The 21,680-nt window shown below is 37.2% G+C and overlaps 1 protein-coding gene across 2 annotated transcripts in view; it reads left to right on the forward strand.

Annotated features, from left to right (window-relative positions):
* The window catches only part of MLLT3 (MLLT3 super elongation complex subunit), a 120,071-nt gene that overhangs the window by 70,481 nt on the left and 27,910 nt on the right, over positions 1-21,680 (forward strand). For both annotated transcript variants that reach the window (XM_058823673.1, XM_058823674.1), the window contains 2 exons: positions 3,568-3,687; positions 11,436-12,041. In XM_058823673.1, coding sequence (XP_058679656.1) covers positions 3,568-3,687; positions 11,436-12,041 — 726 coding nt within the window. The remainder of the gene's footprint in view (positions 1-3,567; positions 3,688-11,435; positions 12,042-21,680) is intronic.

Genomic DNA, 21,680 nt, shown 5'->3' on the forward strand with positions numbered 1-21,680 from the left:
ACACTTTTTAAAAACACTTAAAATATTTGTGAACAAGCTCAACTAACGCCCTGCTTTTACACAGTGTATTTCTGTCACCATTTGCCCCAAGAAAGGCAAGCTTTGAGATTAGCTAGATCTCTGCTCTATTAAATAAAGTCAAGCCACATCTTTGAGGGAACAGCAGTATTGTAACTAGAACTTCATTTTTTTGCATATTGGTGAATTCAGAGTGTGGTTATATGGTGTTTAAACTGACTTAATGACTTCTGTAGTCTCACCTTGCTTCATTGACACCAGTCAATGTCTTGTTCCACCAGTCTGGCTGATCCCACTTAGCTGTTGACTTTAGATGAGACCAAGAAGAATTAGTCATGTTCCTGGTTTTTGTCACTGAGGCGACTCATTGTCAGTCCAGCCAAGTACCAGCTGCTGGTGTCCTTTGCTGCCTGGCTGAAGCATGGGCTACAGTCTCCCTTCTCTTGAACTGCATCTCTAGGCAGGTGTAAGACAGCAGGGTAATTGCAATGCAGGAGGGAGGAAAAACGTTGAGAAAGTGCATATAAGCTGTGCTGGAGAGTTATTGGTATACTATCAGTGAGCTTGCGTTCTTGCTGCAGTAGTGGCTTGCTCTGGTATGCTCATTCCCACCTTTTCCAGTTTTGGTGGAAAAGGTGGGAATGAGCAGATATATATTCCCACAGTCAAGCAGTGTGTGTTGCCAGTGTGGTAGAAGCAGTGTGAAAATGGGGACTTACTCTGAAAGCTGGCAGAAGTACATGTGCCAGCCTGTGATTCTGTGTTTGACTAATGCCTGGACAAAGGGCAGCTACCCACTGCAGAAATTGCTGTAATTCTTTCAGCTGAGGTCTTCCAGTAAACTTAAACTGGATGTATAGTTGTCACTTCCCTAAATTTAGCCAAAATGGAAATGCATATTAATTCAAAAAGGTGTTGGTAATATAGGGGCTTTCTACGTAGATGATATTGACAAAGAAAACTAACATATTGGATGTTATTTAGCACTAATATAAATGTCTTTCGTTGAGAGGTCGAAGTAATTTTTTTTTTATTTTTAGTGTTGTAATGCACTTAAGGAGGAGGATATACTTCTGTCAGAAATCTGTTTGGAAGAGAAATGTGCATTTTTTTATCATAGGGGCCAAAGAGTTAATTTTACATGAGACTTTTTGGTCTCTTCTCATCTTTTTGTCAGCTTTAAAGATGGTATAGTCTGTAGTCTGTCTTAACTGATTGCATTGTTAATCACATTAAAATTTTGAATTTACAGTTCCTATTTTTTATAGGGCTTCAATACACTGCAGGATTCAATACATTGAAATTTTTAGGGTTCATAGTTTGCTATGTCCAGATTTTACTTTCTAAAACCACTACAGGAATTATTTTCTCCTGTATGTAACTAGATTTGCCAAATCAAACCTCACATGGTATTTATACTGTTTCTCCCACCCCTCTAAATCTTTCTGTAGACTATCATCCTGTTTTTAAATAGTCTGTAATATGGAGACTGTTAATGGTCCAAATGCTTGCCAGAAACTGAGATATCTTAGAAGTCCATGCACTTTGAAAAAAAAGTCAGCTTTCTAAGAATGCCTGTGTACAATCATGAATATGTGAATATTTCTAAACTGCAATGTTTCTGAATTTTAAAAAGAAAATTTATGCAGTGGTTAAACCTCAGTGCGTTTGTTTCAGGGGATCAGACTTCTATGCTTCAGGGAGAAAATGGCAGCTTCAAACATGAGGAGAAAGAATTTCTGGCAGAGATTTTGTTTCTTTGATTTTAATTTCAGGGCAAACCCTTATTCTCCTGACTAAATTTTTCTTCTGCATGGATATGCATCTTTTTATCATATGAATGTATGAACAAAACTATTTTGGGCAATAAAATATCTACTTAAACTCTGTAATTAATAAGTAACTTTGCTTTTTTGGAATCACTTTGATTTTATGCAAATGAGATATTCTATTAAATTTGTGGCTTTAAAAAATACTGCAGAGTTTGACTTAAAAAACAGTACTATTTAACACTCATTTGACATCCTCTGTGAGAGAAAGTAATGCTAAATATATGCATTTTTTCTACATGTTGCCTAGGTTTATGGTACTCACTTGGCTATAGATTTTCCTACTGGCTAATTGCTCTTTGTTAGCTTGTGCCTTCTCTTATATTCAGTTGAGTTTAATGCAACCGAAGACCTTGGCAAATAGAGATAAAAAGGTACTTCTCCTGCTAAAGGATCACTTATTGTGATTCACAATAGCTAATTACAATCAAAAGTGCCGTGTTTTCAAGAAGAATGTCGTTGCTTTTGGACAGATGAGTTTTCAGAGCTTTGGCTTTTGGCAGACTCTGGTTCAGAACAGCTTAATTGCCTTCTTCCTCTGCCTTTGGCGTCTAGCTACAGTGTTGAAAACAGGCTGATAAAAAAAATTACCTTGACATGTATCTTAATATTCCCCAAGCTACCATGTCTCTTTGGAGCAAAGTGGTCTGCAACAAGATTCATTTTGAGTGGTGTTTAAATATTTTTTTTTTAATTGAAAGCCTGTCTTCAGGACCCTGTAGGCAATAAAAGATCATCCTGACTTGGAGAGGTAACATTGGAATATACATATCTCTGTCCTTGATTTCCCAGTATTTCTAATGTAATGTGTATGAGGCATGTGATGGGTCAGCTCATTCCTGTCCCTTGAGTCAGAGGATGTTTTGGTCATCTGAAGAGGCAAGGATAACCACATAGGAAATCCACAAAACCAGTGTCACTTTGTGCCTGGGAACCTTCGGGAAGAGAGCCATGTTTCCTTGCAGGTATAGAGCTCTGCATCTTTCCAGCTTTGCAGGGCTTGTCAGACAGGTAAGCTGTCTCTAGCATTTGGAGCCTTGAAACAATAGATGAATGGCTGTGGTAGGAATCATAAAATTCAGACACAGCAGCACTGTAGCAGAAGACAGGATCTTAACTGGGTTTCCCAGAGATGGACGGAATAATCTTTACATGTCAGGTGACTGCTCAGTAATAGCTGATTTACTTGTGCTTTCTGGAAATGATCTGTCTGTACTTAAGTCTTCAAAATCAAGAAAGGGAGCTAGACCCTCTTAACAGCAAACTGTCTGCTTGCTTACCAGCCACACATTTTTCTATACTCTAGATAACACAGAAGCCTGAAGTTAGAAGCTGAAATTAAAGACATACTGCTTTTAGTTTAAAACGTCAGTCTGTTTTTGCAGTGTATCTTTGTGGTGAGTTAACCTTGGCGAAGATGCTTGGTCACTCACTCTGCCTCTGCCTCTCAGGGAAGGGAGAGAGGATAGGCTGGAAGGCTCATGGGTCAGTATGCAGGCAGGGAGATTGCTTATCAGTTAATATAATGGGAAAAAACAGACTCTTTTTGGGGAAAATGAATTATTATCAGTGTGACTTCATTAAACTACCCCCTCTTGAGAAGAAACATGGATATTGTTTGTTGGACTTTTATTCTCCTGTCAGTGTGTGATTTGCTAGGCAGGTGAAACTCTGCTCTTGTTGGTAATGTTTTACTGACATGCTTTCCCTCTTACAACAGATGATGGTAATGTCAGATGGCACATCGTTTTCTTCAGGGCAGAGTCTTCATCTCCCCAGCCTTCCCAGTAACTCTCTGTCTTTTTCTGAAGTGAAGAAGAAATCATCTCATGGGCCAAAGGTGAGACTTATTTCGCTAGAAGATAGTTGAGCCAAAAGTGCTTTTCCCAGTAATTAAATTAATTTTAAAAAATTCTACCTGTTTTTTGCAATGTTTTAATTGCTATGCTAATGATAGCAGGTCTTGACATTTCTTTACTCAGGATGGCTGTGAGAACAGGTGCTGGTGACAGTTCTCTTGTTTTATTACTTGTACAGTTGTTTTCCTCCTGTTCCAGAAAGAGTTGCAATGGTATCTTGTAGTGTTAGAAGATTACAGTGATGGAAGTGTGATCTATGGAAATGTATAGAATGTGAGATAATACTATAATAATAATTTCATTTATTAAGCATTTTTCAGGATACTTGTGTGGACTTGAAGCTTTGTTCTTTAGGATTTTTAGTTTTGTTTAAATTTAAGAGGTTAATTCTTTCCTAGATGTTTCAAAGAAAGCAATGTGTCATTGGTCTCTAGGACATCAAATTTTGAATCCCCAACTTCAAATGTAAAAAGGTATAGTCCAAGGAACCTCTTGAGTAATACAAATGAACCTTTCTGAAATAGCAGATAATTTCTTGACAAACTGAACTAATGATATGGGAAGATAAAGGAACATGTTGTTGTTTATTCACATAAGAAATACAATGCAAGCCTTTTCTCCATTCTGTTAAATTGTTTAGCTTTTCATTCTCTTTTGTAGAATCTTGTAGATTTGAAGTATGTCACTTGATCTTGCAGTGCTTCTACTTAAAGGGGAACTACACATTTTTATTAATAACTTTCATGTTCTCTCTCTGTGCTGAATCTTGCCAGAATTGTCAGGTAATGAATTAAGGGTATGCCTAAGAAAAGCTGGTAGGGATACTTAATAAGCCAGAGCAGGCAAAAAATGTTCTTTGACATGTCTCTTTCTGGTGTGCATTGTACATCAGTGCCTCACCATGTCTAATGCAGGTGGTCTTGCAACATTTAAAAAATATATGGAAGGGTGGTTATTTTCCAATGAGATGCTGGGGTATAATTTGAGGATTAAACTGAAGGTGCTGATTTTGGGATGCTGAAATGAGTGCATAATGCCTCAAAGGAAAGAAGCTGGGTACACCTGGTGCTGAAGCAAGGTGCTGCTGGTTACACTAGGATGTATCTCCATCTAACTGGATCCCAGAGTAACATGAGTTACTCTGACACTTGACCGTCTCTAATAGGGTTTGTGAGATGTTGGTTGGTAGGTCTCTAGAGTTCATTTTCCAATCACTTCTAAAGAGTGTATCTATCTATCTATCTATCTATCTATCTATAATGTTGATTTTATATATATATATAATGTTGATGCACTCATGCCTTGCTTTCCATGCCAAAGTAGGTGTGCTGAGGCTTGGGTTAATAAGCAACCCAAACACCTCTAGAAGGACTTCAGGGCAGTACTAACATGATACTGAGTCCTGTACTAATTGTCTGCCTAGTAACTGCCTAGTAACTGTGTGGCAAGTCTTGAATCTCAGTTTTTTGTGAGCAAGTGTAAACCTGGGAAGTAATTTTCCAAACTGTATTTAGTGAACTTCCATCTGATATGGAAAATTGGCAAGTGTGGAATGTGATGGAGTGAAGGAGGGTGAAGTGTGTATTTGCTGCAGTCATCCATGTTGCTTGAAATCTTTCATTTTTTGCTGAAGCAACTCAAACATCTGCAGAGAGTTTGGCCCATACCGTGCAGCTATGAGAGTCTAACCTGAGGAGGTTAGACATGCATCACATTTCAGGATTCCATCCCTAGAATTTTTAATAGTGGCAAGAGGTGTTTTATCAATACACTGGTTTTTGTCAGTCCGTGTGGATATTTGATTTTTCGTCTCCCCCCAGCAGTCATTGCTTTACCCTGTCCAACTTAGAACACACACTTATGAGCAGTTGTGCTTTTATCTCATAAATATCTGCCTTGCTGAGAATTATAAGCTATTATTGAGAAATGGAAACACAAGATAACCTTGGTTTTAGTGTAACATTAAAGTCTGGGCTTTTTGTTACAAGTTCTTGGAGTTGAAAAGCCTTGAATTTTGGTCTTTAGTGTTTTTGTTCTGGTTGGAATGTAGGAAAGTTCCAGCCAATGTATGAATAGATTTTTGGTTTTGTCATTTGGAGTAACTCCAGTGATGGAACAACTTCAATGTCCAGATTTCATTTAAATATGCCTCTACAATAAGAGCTGCAGGAAAGTCTTGATAGTTCTTGGGCACAAGTTGCTTGTCCCATATGCCAAAGTGTTCTCCAGATGTCTGTAGTGGGTGACTTTGGGATTTTTCTGCTACAGCAATAGGCCTTTGATGTGCTCTGTCTAGTTTTGGTTTGTTTTGTCTGTGAAACCACAGTTAACTTTGAGGTCAGTTTTAAACTTTGAGTGTGGAAAAAACAGAACCTTATGCTTATCTGTTTGCCACTGCAAAGTACCATATAAACTGTGTGGTTAGATAAGAATTCAAGTAACAATAATAAAACCAGTGCAACAAAATGTTATTCTTGGTTTAGCATTCACTTATGAAAAATACAATACAGTATTTTTTTGTAAGTAAGAAACAACTGTCATTTTGCCTTCTGTCTCATTCTCTTCTAAAATATGTATTAAATAGAGATGTTTGTATCTCTGAAGTGATTTTTTTTTTCATTTAATTTAATGGAAATAGTACTAGTGAGCACCCATATTTTAGTTCCAAAACAAAGCCTTAATCTTGGAAGTACAGATGTCAGGCAGAAATGTATGAAAACTTCATACATTTCTTCATAATGTAAGAATACCTGCAGGCTGGCTACAGATATTTGTATACGGATATTAAATCAGTGCTATTGCTATGCCTGTTTATATTATATTAATATTACATGCACAGAATAGAGAAGCAGTTTGGTTAGGTTTTTCAGGGGAATGATTATATCTTTTGCAAAGACCTATCGTATCAACTGGAGAGAAATGAGATTTATTTTATAAGCAAAGAAAACAAAAGCTTTTATTCCTGTGTGTCATCAGAAAAAACATAAATTGCTTTATGCTCCCCCAGTTAGCCTTCACTGATAAACCAGTGAGCTTTGTAATTCTCCATCTGCTTCTGATACTTCTGATGTCAATGATCATAACAGTTCGGTGGGCTGGGTTTTTGTGGGAAGCAGGTAAAATCATCTTCTACCCTAGAGTAATTTTGGAGGCTCTCAAAATGTTGTGCTTTTCTTTCTTGTTTTTTTTTTTGTCCCCTGCCCCCAAATCAGCTAGTATTTCTATTCAGTAATAAACAAGTTTGTATTCAACAGAAATCTGAATTTGCTTGATGAAGGAATTACTTTTAGATATCTTTCTCCTCTTTTCCTCTTTAGAGCAACAGGCATATTTGAGTCTAATTGTAGTCCACTGGCTTATTATGAACACATTAGTTCAATAGGCATAATATTTTAATTAGAAATGAAAATAATGCACATTTTTATGATCACTAGTACTAAATTTGTAGTCTAAACTCAGAGTACAGTAGACAAGCCTATGCCAATGTGCTCAGTTTATTGACTTCATAAAATATCATGAACTGCCCCTGCTCTACTGCTTCCCCCACCCCTCCCCAGTGTTCTATTTCTTAGTTAGGTTATTAACATCTGTCAGCAGTTGAGATTTGCAATGGTTTCCAGAAGTAACTGCTTATTCAATCTCACATTGAAACAAATTGGGAATTCCATTTTGTGGGGTGAAGTCAACACCCAGGTCTGTAACATACACAGCTCAGCATAATTTTTTGCCCTGTAGCTACAGAAGTGTTTTAATCTGCAAATATGTTATCTGTTGAGCAGCTATTACAGTGTGTTTGTGTCTCTCAAATTTTCAGGACAATGTACTCTGTGATTTTAACTTAATTTCATGCGCCTGTTAGGAAACACAAAAACACAACAAACAGTTGGTTGCCGTTGCCCAGATTAGTCTATAAAGTGAATTTACCTCCCAAATCACAAAGTTTCTTAGTTTATTACCTGTAACTCTTAATCCATGCACTTGGGATCCATAAAAAAATAAAAGTTACCTAGCTGAGTGTGAGGGTGCTGATCATTCCTCCTTTGTCACAGTATGGCATACCCTTTTTCGCAGTGGGAAGCATGAAAGCCTGGTAGGCAGTCAACTTCAATAGTTCACCTTCTTTTGATGAGGTGATGTCTTCTGCATTCCAGATTGGACGTATGGTTATGTAGTTCCTGTAAGTTAGAAGATGGTGATGAAACTGGCAGAGATGATGGCTGCAGGAGATAGCAATTTACAGGCTCATGATCATGGCAGCATAATGGCTCGTTAGCTTTTCTGGTCACTTGTCCTGCCTACAATATGTTCTCTATGCTCCCAGAATGCATCTTGGGCCTTAACATGAGCTGTGTTGCCCAAAATACGCACAGGAGTTGAGTACCACAGTCAGAATAATGCAGGTTTTATTTGAGGATAAAATTTTAGATTTTTATTGTGCTTTCTAAAATACATATTTTGAAGGATACATTAGCCCCTTTCATAGAGCAGTACTATATATCTTGATTTACTGGAAGTAGATGGTATTACTGGCCTGAGGATGACATCTGGTATTTGACATGTCAATGTACCTGTATTATTATTTTGCATGCTGTTATGCAACATATCAAAGGCTAACATTGACTTAAGTTGCTTCAATATTTGATGAATACACAAATGTAAGCTATGGTGTGCAGATATATTATCTGCCAAAGCCCCACAATCGCAGTTTTTCTCATGAAAAGAGTGTTGAGAAAAGAGTGTATTATTTTACTAAATTTATTCTTACTTCTTGCAACACTTACTAAGGTGGAAAGAAACACTTAAACACACTGTCAGATTCTAATAAATAAGAAAATGGTTTGAAAGTACATTCTAATTTTTGTTAAGATCTATGCTGATACACAGTACATGTTGGTACATTATATGAATATTCAGCAACTTTTCATCCCCATCAGCATCCCATGCTCATCATCAGGTTTGACAGAACTTACTGGTGGATATAATTTGACTTTTTTCTGTCTTACAGATTTAATGTTCCTGTAGTTAACTCCTCCATTTCATTGTTGGCTTCTTTTTGGGTCATTGCAGAAATTAGGGAAATAAGAAAAGATAGTGTGTTTACTTTGAAAATGAATGTAGATATAAAAGCAAGGGATTGGCTGCCTTTAAGAAAAGGTAATTCTAAGAGAGCATGTGACAGGGGTCTAGTCTCATAAGTATGTCAGCTGTAAATAAGTCTCATAAGTATGTCCCCTAAATATACTATGATTTCTATGAAAATACCAACTTCTATGTTGTAGGAAGATGAAAAAAGTCTTAAAATTTTAAGAATTTTAAATTTGAAAAGAAGACAGATCACAACTTTCTTTTGGTTTTAAAACTACTGTGCCCCAGAACCATTTCCACAGGTCTCATCTGTTGGAAAACCTCTGAAATGAGACTCTCCTTCTGAAATGTAAAATATATGTGCTATATATAAAGGGCTATAAGGAGACCAGTAAGGAAGATAATTTCTCTATCTACTTTAGTAATGACACATATTTTATTCCTCTCCAGGGCAACACCTCTCTGGAATGATAGAACATGATATGACACTAGAAGCATTAATAATTAGTTCATAAGTCAACTTTTGGTGCTGGTCTTGCATCAAAGGAAATAGTAAAAATGTTTTGGTTTTTTTTTTTTTTTTAAATCTTAAAGAAGAATGCCAGGATAGGTCTTATAACTCAAGTAAAACATGTGAAAGGGTGCTAAGTATACTTTTTTATTTTTGTTTTTTAACTACTGGCCTGGGAATCCAGGAAGTGCCTTATTTTTAGATATTCAGATGTAATTATAGTATTGTTCATTGTTGATGCTTCCAGCCAACGTTAATGTTGATATACGTGTTATATAAATATAAAGTTAGTTTATCAAATATGACACAAAAATATATTTGTAGTACAGATGCAAGAAGCATCTTATAAAATCATGCAACTGGATAATTTTTGCAGCACTGTGACTGTTTCACTAAATAAGATAATGAGAAGGGAAGAATATTTCTAAGAAATTATTTTTAGCTAATTGTTTCTACCTATTGTTAGAGAAGGAGAAGGATGATACTGCAGTTTCTGCACATGTTTTGTGTAGACCTTTCAGGTCCTAGAGTATTGAACTCTGACTTAACACATTCTAATTGGACATGTTATAAGTAGTTATCTATGAACAGGAAGCACATCAGTGGATGTAGTCTCAGTCTTCCTTTCTCTTTTAATTTACACAACTTCCATTAACATGTAAATTCTGCTTTGTTTTCTTGCATAGTTTTTTTCCCAGGGCAGTTGTACTGTGTGCATTTTTTAAAATGACTGAGTCCCTGTGGGAGATGGGGCTGGCCATGTTGTGCTTTGGTCCTTTACTTTCACTGCACTTAGGCAGTGCTGTCTGCAGAAGTGTTGTCCACTTCTGTCTATGTTGTGGGTAAAAAGGTGTTTAAGTAAAGGCGGAAGATAAGCTAAATGTATTTTACTCTCTACAGATCTGTAAATCTGTGGCAGTTTTAGACAGCCAGATGCACCACATTTACATACATATCTCTTATAGGTAAAGGAAATCAATGGGTGTATGTAATATATATTAAAGTGTTGCAACATACAGATAGAAATGCTTATAACCAGCCTGGAGGAGAAAGTGAGTAATGTAAAATACTTGACCATGGGTTCCTATAAATTGAAACATCACTTTGCAAATTTGAAGTATAAAAATAGACCCTGTCTTGTATATATATGACATGTGTTTAGCGTTTAAAACAGTGCAATTAGTCTACTGAGTGGTTTTGAGATACTGAGAGCTCATCACTGGCAGTTTCCATGAAAGTGGGCAGTGCTAGAACTGTTCTTGTCTTTTAAATATTCCCAGGTGTTAGTTCTCAGAAGAAAGGATCCTGTATAGGCCATTCTGGATGGTTCCTTTATTTCCAGTTCAAGCTGCATGTGACCTCTTGCCTTGCCACTTCAACTTTTCAGATTCAACTGAGTGAGGAATACTCAGCAGATACTGATCTGCTGTTTCTGGTTTAGCCTCTCCTGTAGGATGTCTAAGTCTCTACCTTCTGAGAAACACTTCTCACTTAAAACAGTTCATTCAAAAAAAAAAAGTAATTAAAGACTCAGCAGAGATGCCAGTATATTCAAAGAAGAAAACTTTTTCAGCTTTAGGAGGTTTTCCATAAAAAGGCAATGACTGTTGTCTGTCCAGTCAATTCTTCCATAGCCAGGCTGGACCCAGGATTGCTATTGTTTATGAGGAAAAAGATCTGGCAAAATTCAGAAGATCACAGCAGAGAAGTTAAACTTTGCCTGAAATGTCATCATGCTTTCCTCTGATCCTGTAATTCTGTCGACATCATATGGTCTATGTCTTAATTTTTCTTTGTGATTTTAATTCTCTCATAGGTAATTGTTATGATAAGGATTTCCTAAACTGCTTTTATGTTAACCTTACAATGTATAATGCCTAGGGTAAAAACTAGCTTTTGTTGTAACTTTTTGATGAGCAGTGATAACTGTTTATGTTCCACCAGTTTGTAACAGATTTTTTTGACCAAATGTTGGGCTATCTGTTCTTATATGGTTAATTCTACTCCTGGTTACTTGCCTGGAGTTCCAAGTTCTTAATATCAATCCTTTGTCCATATTTTGTCTGCCTTTTGAGGATTTAAGAGTTCTTTCTTTTTTTTTTTAAAGTAAAATTTTACATCTCCTCTTTGCAGGACCCAGCAAGGATTCTGAACATAAATAGCAGCAGCAGTAGTAACAGTTTTTCAAAGACCCAGAAGTTAACAAAGGAGCACAAAGAAAAAAATTCTAAAGACTCAAAAGAACAAAAAAGTGCCTTCAAAGAACCTTCCAGGGAACATAACAAATCTTCCAAAGAATCCTCTAAGAAACCCAAAGAAAACAAACCACTAAGAGATGAAAAAATGGTTCCTAAGATGGCCTTCAAGGAACCCAAACCCATGTCCAAGGAACCAAAATCTGAAAACACTCCTATCCTTACCATAACATGTGGGCAGCAGCAAGAAAAGAAGACTCTCACAAAAAGGCCCTCAATACTGGACACTGATGAATCTTCTGCAAGAAAAAGAAAAAAACCCAGCTCGGATTCATTATTTAAAAGTTTTCCTAGTGCCCCACCACTGATTCTTACTTGTTCAGCTGACAAAAAACAGACAAAAGAGAAATCTCAGCTCAAGGTGGCGAGAGTCAAAGTTGAAACTGATGCACTGGAAAGGAAGACGCCTACTCTGCCACCCTTCGATGACATTGTAGATCCCAGTGATTCTGACATGGAGGAAAACGTGTCCTCCAAATCTGACGTAAGTGCTTGCTTGGTTTTGCTTAGTACTTTACTCAGTGCTGTCTTGAGTATTTGTAGTCTGTGGGACTGTGCACCGAATTTGTGTTCTCCCCTTTCCTTTTGCTGCCTACTGGCAGATTGTCCAAACTGCATTATGATGATGGCCATGTTCAAGCTTATGCTTGTACTACTTGAATTGTATTGCCCATTCAAGTCTTTTCAGTTGCTAATTTTCAACATATGACAGTGAGCGTATGGGAGATATTGATAAACAATATTCCTATTTTGATGTTCTTTAGAAATTCAAGTTTCTTTTGAAAGAACAGGATATGGATTTAAATGCTTGTATTTCACACTCTAAAGCTTTGTTTTCAGGTATTAGAGAATTCAGTAAATCCAGGAAAGGCTTGCAGTTATATCAGAGAGTTACTTATTTTTTTGCTAAAAAGGCAGTTCTGTCAATGACACCAATTTTGTGGAGGAGAAGTTCCTAGAATCTCACTCTGATGAGGGGAATCTATTGCCAAGTAGTAGGCTTACCAAGAAGAAAGATGTTTTAATGGAAATTTGCTCTCCTGAAAATATTTATCTACTGTGCCTTCTCATCTGTTTCAAGTATTATTTGCTCTTTAATTTTATTATTAAAATTAGGATTTTCATCATTCTCCTAGCAAACTTAGGTTTTCAGAAGCATCTTTTATAGAGACATGAAGAGAAGGAAAGGTGTGGTAGAAGAAACGTTTGCTGCCATTATTTGCTCTTATGGCTAGAGGTGTAGTGTGCATGGTAGAGGAATTCTTCCCAGCTTTTCCTGTTCAATTCTCTTGTTATTCTGTTTTCTGATTTGTGTCTCTGTATTGCCTTAAGATTCATAACCCTGCTTGCCCTCTCTGGAGCAGACAATAAATGCCTTGCTGTGAGGAGGTGTCAGCATTAGGTTTTTACTTTGTAGATACTTCCTGTGAGGGAGAAGGTAATTTACTTCTGAAGTGACCTTTTAATGACTGGTCCCTTAGGGCATGCAAAGGCTGTTAAATTTAGAAGGTATACAATAGAACAGACCCTTCTTTACAGCATGACAGAGGGGATACTCTGTGGTTAGAGTGGCATTCTCATTATGGCTTGAAATAATAAATAATTAACCAGTTTATATTCAAACTTGAAAATGTACATACTTGTCACCCTTGGTGTGAAATATTTTTTCTTGTTTTCAAAAAGCTGAATATTCTATTTTAATTTCTCACTAGCCTTAAGACATACTATATACCCTCAGTAGAGCAGGCTAATTCAAATAGGTTTTGAGTGCCATAGAGGAGCACATACGCTTTTACGGGCTGCAGCAGTTCTCCTTTTTTTTTAAGAGAGAAGAATTCAGACAAGCAAATTAAACGTAATTTAACTATAAACAGTCCTGCAGAGGTGTGTGATGTGTGGCAACTTGAAAATAACTGATATGTAAAAGATATATGGATGGTGGTTAAAACTAATCCTTTTTAGTTGATGATAGGTGTTTCTCTCCTTGTCTTGAAATCTCTTGCCCACTACCAATTGTATAATGAGAACACCTCTGTATTATTAATGGGCTTCCCCAAGTCCATTGTCCATCTGCAGTTGACCTGGAGGACTCTAAGGAGTTCCTTAATTCTGTACTGAAGCTAAAAAGCTGATTCAGTGTTTTCTAAGTCTGTAAGCCGCTGTTACTGAGAGAGCAAATTGCTGAAGTCCTCTCCAAGAGAAGTAAATCCTGCTGGTTTGGACTCTTGTCTATTTTAACATTGACATAGTGGGTCATGGAACACATAGGTCTTCCTTGGGTTTGGGGACAGTTGGTCCCTGTCTGAATGGGTGAAAAGGATGTCTGCCCCTTTTGGACTGTGATCCTTAATAAATCAGGCTGAGTATGGCTCCAGTCAGTAGTAGGATACTATTTAGAAAGTCAGTAATATACTCACCTAAATAAAAACTATCTACGAAACACAGAATAATCCCCTTAGGTACTTTAGTCACACAACTGGCAAGTGCTGTGCTAGAAACAGCTGGGCTATCTGGTTAGTGAATGTCTGCAGAATTTTACAAGGAGATGTTCTTCTGCATTTTACCACTTTTAACCAGGGAACCGAGTGAAAGGTGACCAAGCAGTGTAATATGGATAACTTTATGTTGGAAGAAATAGTTTGGACTTTTTTGTAGGTATTGGGTAAGCTTCTAAGTGTTTCAGGAAGTTTCACAGCTAGATCCATAAAGGGTATATCCAATAAACGTAATCATATTAAGGAAAAGAAAAAAGTAAAAACTAGCAATGTTACATAGAGAGTAATGGAAGTAAAAATATGACAGTGCTTTTTCTGTACAATTTTGGTAATTTCAAATCTGTCAAGGCTTCACAATACTGACAAACATAGTTGCCTGAAGCTGGGAAGATGCTTCTTTAGTGTCATATCCTGGCATAATAATATGCTGTAAAATTGAGTCAATTGTTAGTTCTTACTCTGGTACAGTTACAGTGGTAGGTATTGTACCCCTGATGAACAAAGGGAGTATATTTGGTAGTATCCAGATTTATTCATAAGTATCTTCAAGAAAGCAAAATGACTATACCCAATCCAGCAAATTTAGGTTAGGTAGAACAAATTACTTCACAAATCAGTACCTAAAAGAAAATTAGAATACTTCAAAAATACTGAGTCAGGTGCCATTTTACTAGTTCAAGTTTTGTTTATGACATTTATGCAAACATAATAATACTGCATTAATGTAATGTTCATACATTGTATAGAATGAAGTTATTAATAGCTTTGCTAAGAATTTTGAAGTTTCTTCGCTGTAGGGAGTAAGAGGTGGTCTCATTCTCAAACACATGTTCCAAAATGGTGACTGTTCTCTTTACTGGTATTGCGTATGCATGTACTCATATGCATAACTTCACATATAAAACATGATAAATTAGTGATACAAGGCGCAATGTAGAATGTGGAACTTACTGCAAAAATAAGTTTCTTGCTGTTGCTCATCACACATAGGATGGTTCTCAGAATTAGATATAGTCCATTATCAGTTCTCAGTTGTGAAGTCTGGCTTTGGGATTTTAAAATAAGGATGACATTCTGAAAATTTCCTGTGGTGGAGGAGTCTTACAAGCATGATTAAACAGAGCTGTTGTTCCACTGGAATGGTGCTACATGATGGCAATGCTCTTGCTCCTCTCATTTCTTTAGATACAACCCGAGTTCAGTGAATTGGGGTGGAGTGTATCATCTCAATCAATGGGCTTGAATTTCAGACAAAAAAGTAGAGTGTGCTTAGCCCTGGACAGTACAGGCATCATACTCTACCTAACTATGAGCATTCAGACCTGAAACATGGCCTTTGCCTTCATGAAGTAGAGGATGTAGAGATACAGTGTTAACTGTCTGCTAGTGGTTGATCTTTCCTTGGAGCTATCCCTTGAAATTCACCTTTCAGAATCCAGACAGGTTAGCATGCTGCTGTCTCTGGTGAATTTCAGAAAGCTGGACACTGTCCTTTGGTGTCCTGTAGTCAGTCTTTTCTTTTCAGCTTCAAATATCTCTGTAAAATTCAGTGGGAAATGCAGGGAATCACACCCTTCCATAGTGATAAACTCTCTGCCTTGTTAAATAGTCTTTCTGTGTGTGTGACTTAGAACAAGAGCATGTGTGGTCATTCCTCTGTGGCCTATTTGGCATATGCTGTAGTGTGGTACACTGTGGTATTTATTTTAATTTTGTTTTTCTGTTGACTTTGAGCTGTTGATAAGTAAAACAAGTGTCGGCATTTCTCTTCACGTTGCTTTGTAAGGTATCACTTTTCAAATACATCTGTGAATTAAAGTACATTGGACTTCAGTGTTACTGGTCAACTAGGCATTCACAAGAATATGAGATTTTTTTTTTTACTTCATTTGGAAATCACACATAAAGGCTGAAAAACTATTTTACTGACTTTGGTATGAAACTTGCAAAATAAAGTACTGAGTAAAAGCATGCAGATTTATGGTGTTATTAAAGCACAGGCATATTAACACAGTCCACCTCAAAATTCTAAATATTTTGTTTTTAAATTCAAATACAGGATGTTTTAGTTAATGAAAACTCCACCTCTTTGCTTCCTATGTGGGACAGTGCAGCAGCACGATAAAAAATACTTGACCTTGATTTTGCTACAGGACTGAAATATGGTGATATTCTCGTAATATTTGTGTGAGCTGCAAGCTGTTGTGTGATATGGAGAAATACAGAATTTTGGATCTGAATGAGGCATTTTCTGTGATTGGAGCTGCCCTTTTTGTGCTGTGGAGCCATTTCAGAAGGGATGCTCAGATTATTCTTGCTTGATTACTGCTGATTTTGCTTGCCCGAGTAGGGAGGAAAAAGTGTTACATGGCTCTTGGTGAGGTTGCTTCAGCAGGAAGACACAAAAGAGATAAGGCAGATGATACATACCCATTCAGGTATTAAATATTCTCCATGTATCTCCAGTTGTAGAGAGCTGAATAACAACTCTTTAGGTCTGCTATGCATGACAGTGGTTTGGTGGATTTTTTAGGGAGTCCATATGAATGGACTGAATTCTGACATATTAATTTCTTCTGTTGTGATTATTTTGCTCGTGGTAAGTATTGTTTTTTTCCCTTCCTGCATTGTGTCACTGCATTAGTAATGGTAGTGGCCTTTTGGCATGTCAAAGCCTATGGAAATACAATCTGAGCAGAAATGTGTGCAAGCAATTTGTGACAGCTCAAGCGTAAGGAGTTTCAGTTATTAAGAGCAGAGTACATTTAGTGGGTGTTTTGCCTTTAGGAAAAAATCCTGTCTCCTTCTCAGGAAGGCCTTTACGGAGCAATGAAAATACAGTAGAGATCACACAGACTATGCCTTTGTACTTAATTAACTGCTTGCATGGCCTAAAGCAGTTGTAGAGTATGAGTACCTTTTTAAAGGAATCCATAAAATGCCACTTTCAATCTGGCCCATGATGTAGTAATGTGATGATTGCAAAAGTGGAAGAACATTTTGAAAACCCCCATGGTCTTGTAAAACCTCCAGGCCCTTGTTAGCTGAAAAAGTGTACTTTCTGCCAGGGCTTGGAGCTAAAGTCAGAGCTTTTTCAGGTAACATTTAAAGCCAGAAGGAGCAGTAGTGAGATAGAGCTCCATATGCTGTTTTCATGTAGTTACCAAAGGTCAAAAAGAAAAAGGAGAAGATAGATTTTATTTTTTTGTGAAACAAATGTGGCCGTGACTCTCAAGATGAGTAATGGTGCAGAACAGGGTTAATACTGATCATGTGCTTCACTGTGGACTGGGCCCTGTGGGTTTGCAATGGTCATATTATTGCATTCTTTACTTTTTATGTGATAATTAAATGAAGTCTTTCTGCTTCTAGTCTGGGAAATAGCACTGCTCTTAAAGCCATGCCAGCCACTTGTGCTATTGTTGGTCATGGTACTCCTGTGTCAAGGAGGTAATTCAGTAGTGACAAACAGATAAATATCATACAGTCTGAGGTGTTTCCTTCCAGGTATATGCTCAGAGAGAAGTAGTGGCCAAAGATAAGCAGACCTCTTCAGAGAAATGGCAGTAGGCGCAAGTATGCTCTGTGGCCATCAGCATCTACTGTAGTATGGCACCATTCAGCTGCTATACTTTGTCTATTTTAATGAGGTGTTACTATGAGGTGAAAAATGCTTTGTGTTCACTCACAAAAGCTTGGGTGCATGTTAGGCTGTTCTGTGTGTGGTGAAATGACTATTGCTGGATGAGGAAGCAGCATGATAGAAAAGTAGAGATCCTCTGGGCAGCAAGCTGAAATGTTAAAGTGAGACAGTTTTGCTACCAGTGTGTGTTGGGAGATCCCTGGTTTACAGAAATGTTAACAATTTAGAAATAAAGCAGTGGAGACAAACTATGCAGAAACTATTAAACGTTCGGGTTGTAAAATTAATCTTCTGAGAGCCATGAAATTTAGTCTTCTTGAGGCAAAGTCTGTTGGGTTTTTGTTTAATTTTAGGCAATGTCATGTTTTGACCACGGAATTAACATCAATCATTATTAAGGTACTAATACAGGCAGCAGTATTTTACTTAATTTGCAAGTGCTGGCTACATCTGCTTCATTGTGACTCAAGTGAATTAACTCAAGTATTTGCATAAATGCAGGTTCATATTGGGGCTGTTTTTTCTGCACTTCAGCACTGGAAACCCTTTTTACCTGCTATCCTGCAGAAAGTAAGGGTTTTAATTGGATGCCAATACTGTAATTGTCTGGATTGTTTTTGTGGCATAAAAAGACTTTGTCTCATGTCCGGGTAAAGTCAAGGCAATTTTGAGACACCAAGGTGGATTGCAGTCAAAATAATAAAATATTAAAGACAAGATATTTTATTTTAATCATAATGATGTGAGATCTTCTTGATTAAGTATTTCATTGCTTTGAAGTTGCTTTATCTATCTACTTCTAAAAATTATGTTGTGATCCAGAAGAATGGCTGCCTGTATTTAAAACAAAATCTAACACCTGACAATTTTTAGCTGGCATTTTATCTGTAATAGTTAGGTCTATTCATGGCTTTTATGCCCTTTTAGTTTTTATGTGGAACCAATATGTTTACACTTCTTTTGGTGAGGGGGGGCAAAATGTCATGGTATACTCATGTATCTTTGAAAGTTTGCTGCCAAACTCCCCATGAACTTCATTAGATAATTTTGATAATACTTATCATTCAGAGGCTTGTACTCTGGTGATGACACAGAACTCTTCAGGACACACTGTAAGTACACAAATTAATTTTTATATTTAAAAGACTAAATCATCCCCTGAAAAAAAAATCAAGTTTTTAACTTCTACTAACACAGGATAAAGACTGAGCTCACTGCTGCAGTGAGTGTATACCCTATCTCATGCCCATGCATTGCCTGCTGATGATGGAGGGACTGCTGTTCACCTCCCTGTGCTGTGGAGCCCCGGTGCTGTGCTTTGTGTTTGACACTGCAGAGGAATGCTGGGGGCCCTCTTGGAATGGGCAAGGGATGCTCCTGGTGGACATCATTTGCCTGCCCCAGACTCAAGGATGATGGTGCCTGTGTGTTTCTGGTCTCCTAATACTGAAGTGTGTTCATGGGCCTGGTAGAGGAAATAAATGAAAGCAGATGTAATCAAGCAGTTTTCTTTCATGACCTCTGTGTGGCAGCTGCCTTTCCCTCTTGACAACCTTATTCACTCCTTCTCTGCTAGGGAATCATTGCTGTTTAAGGGCAGTGTCATAGCTGAAACCAATTTTAATAATATTTTGAATGTTCATTGAAGGTGGTTCAAGATCACCATATCGGCAGTAGAAAAATTGCTACGAAGCTTAAGTGTTTTAGTGTGAATTTGTGTTAATTCTCTGAGTCATTCTTCAGTATTACTGTGTTGGCTTAGTCAATACCTCAGTACAGCTTACATTTTTGTTAGAAAAAGATGTTGCAAAATTAATTACTTCATGCTTTTTCCTACCAAAACCAAATTCAAAAAACCCAATAAAACCAAACCCATAAAAACTTTGAGTAAAACATCCAGCTCTATTGCTACTAAAACTTAACACTTTCTATTGAAAGCCTCTAAGCTTTCAGGCTTTCATCCTGCCTTGAAAATAGAAATCTTTATCTGCTCAACAAAAATGTCTCTTTGTGCTTCATTGGGTATGTCAGTGGGGTTTCCTCTCTGATCAGCAATATCTCACACCATTCATTCCCATTGGGGCTGAAAACAAGTAGTTGCCTGATCAGATTTATTTGGTGATCAGATTTATTTATTTGTATTAACATTGTGGTGCTGTGGAGGGACCAGGAAATTTGGTAATTAATGCTGTCTTTGCCCTAATAAAAATGAAAATTCTGTTTACTTATCCACAGAACTTGTATCAGCATCTCAGAGCGACGTGAAAGGAGACTTTAAAGGCAACTGATAATAAGTGCCCCATCAGCAGTAGAGCTGTTTTGTTGCTGAAGTCAACAGGCAGCTCCACATGTGCCTGAGCTCCCCGAGGAAAAGATGACACACATCAGGGGATAGCAACTGGGGCCAGCAGTAACTGGATCAGTGCCTCAACATTGGTTACCCCAGTCAGAAAACTATTGCAAAACTTGTGATGTTTAATACCATACTTGGTGAACACTCTTGATTAGGACAGAAGTAAATCAAGTGATTTTGCTGCTCTGTATGAGGTAATTTTAGGTATTACCTAAATATTTGGAGGAGGTTACATACAGTAACCTGTGTTTCAAAATTCAGATTATCAGCTGCAAAACTATTACAGTCTAAACTGTGGCAATAAAAAAAGTAGATACAGGCTGTGACAATTTTTGTATCTTTAAGTGGATGAATATTTTTCCATTGCCCATGCTGCTTTAGTGGATTTTAGTTATTACAATTCATCTGTATTTTGTAGATGGAAAAGACATAGTTTCAAGATAGAGCTTATTGCATCGTGTCTTCCACAAGAAAAGTAAAATATCATCAAGGAAAGTGCCATGGTTTGAGTATTCCGGACAGCAGTAATTCAGTTGCAAAGTTACTCATTCAGGGCAGAAAAAGGCCAAAGGAGAAGCCATTCTTTGTGCTCTTGGTGGGCTAAATTTGGGCATTCTTTGTGGCTTTGGGAGAGGGCTAGTAAGAGTAAATAAAATTTTGGATGTTATATGTTACAATTTTAGCTAAAGAAGACAGTTTGTAGATGAGATGTTTCAACTTTATTTGCTTGTGCCATATACAATGTTTTTGGTCCTTTGAATACTGTAAAACTCAAGATTGATCTGATTTGTACTACATGAGTTCTTAATTTAGCCAGTATTTCAAATAATGTAATTGCAGCCCAGTATTTTTAATAACTTTATTCAGTTGTTAAGGTAGCTATTCAGGTAACTATCAATTACATTACAAATAGGTTACACTGCATCATAACAATTTGAGTGAAATTAACTTATATATAAGCAATTATCACATTCTTATTTTTGTAAGAGACTGTCTTTGTTGTGGGTTATATTCTTATGTCTTATGAAACAGAAGCGAAACTATTAATGTAAAACTCAGATCTTGCTATCCAAAAGTTATTTTAAATCAGAGAAGTAGAGATAAGGAGCTTTAAATAAGGATTACTTTTTTGTAAAAGTACTTGTGTAGGCAAAGTTACAGCATGCAGATATGTCAGCTGTAAATATTAAAGAACCAATAAGAAAATAGAAATCTGCTCTATAGGTTTTCTCTCAGAGAATCAGTGTTGTATGGTGTCATGGGTTGGGCCTGGCACAGAGCCAGTGTCCCCATGAGAATACCCTCTCCCTGGTGTCTGCTGTGAGATGTGACCAGGAATAAGCAAAGCAGGCTCCTGCTTAGAAATAAACAAAACTTTATTAACTAAACTACAAGAAAAGAAGAGGGAAAAAAAAAAACATAAGGGAAAAAATGCAAACCTTACAAAATCATTTTCCTCCTCCCCCCCACCAAATTTCCCAATGCAATACATTCCCCCAAATCACCAACTGTGTGGCACCACCCTTTAGAATACTCAATCCTCCGTCCATGAAGAGGAGAGGAGTCCTTCTTGCACCATAGGCTTCCCCTGGAAACACGCTGAAACCTCGTGTGCTTCCATGTCACTCGGCA

This window comes from Ammospiza caudacuta, chromosome Z, assembly GCF_027887145.1.
Source record: "Ammospiza caudacuta isolate bAmmCau1 chromosome Z, bAmmCau1.pri, whole genome shotgun sequence".
Lineage (NCBI taxonomy): Eukaryota > Metazoa > Chordata > Aves > Passeriformes > Passerellidae > Ammospiza > Ammospiza caudacuta.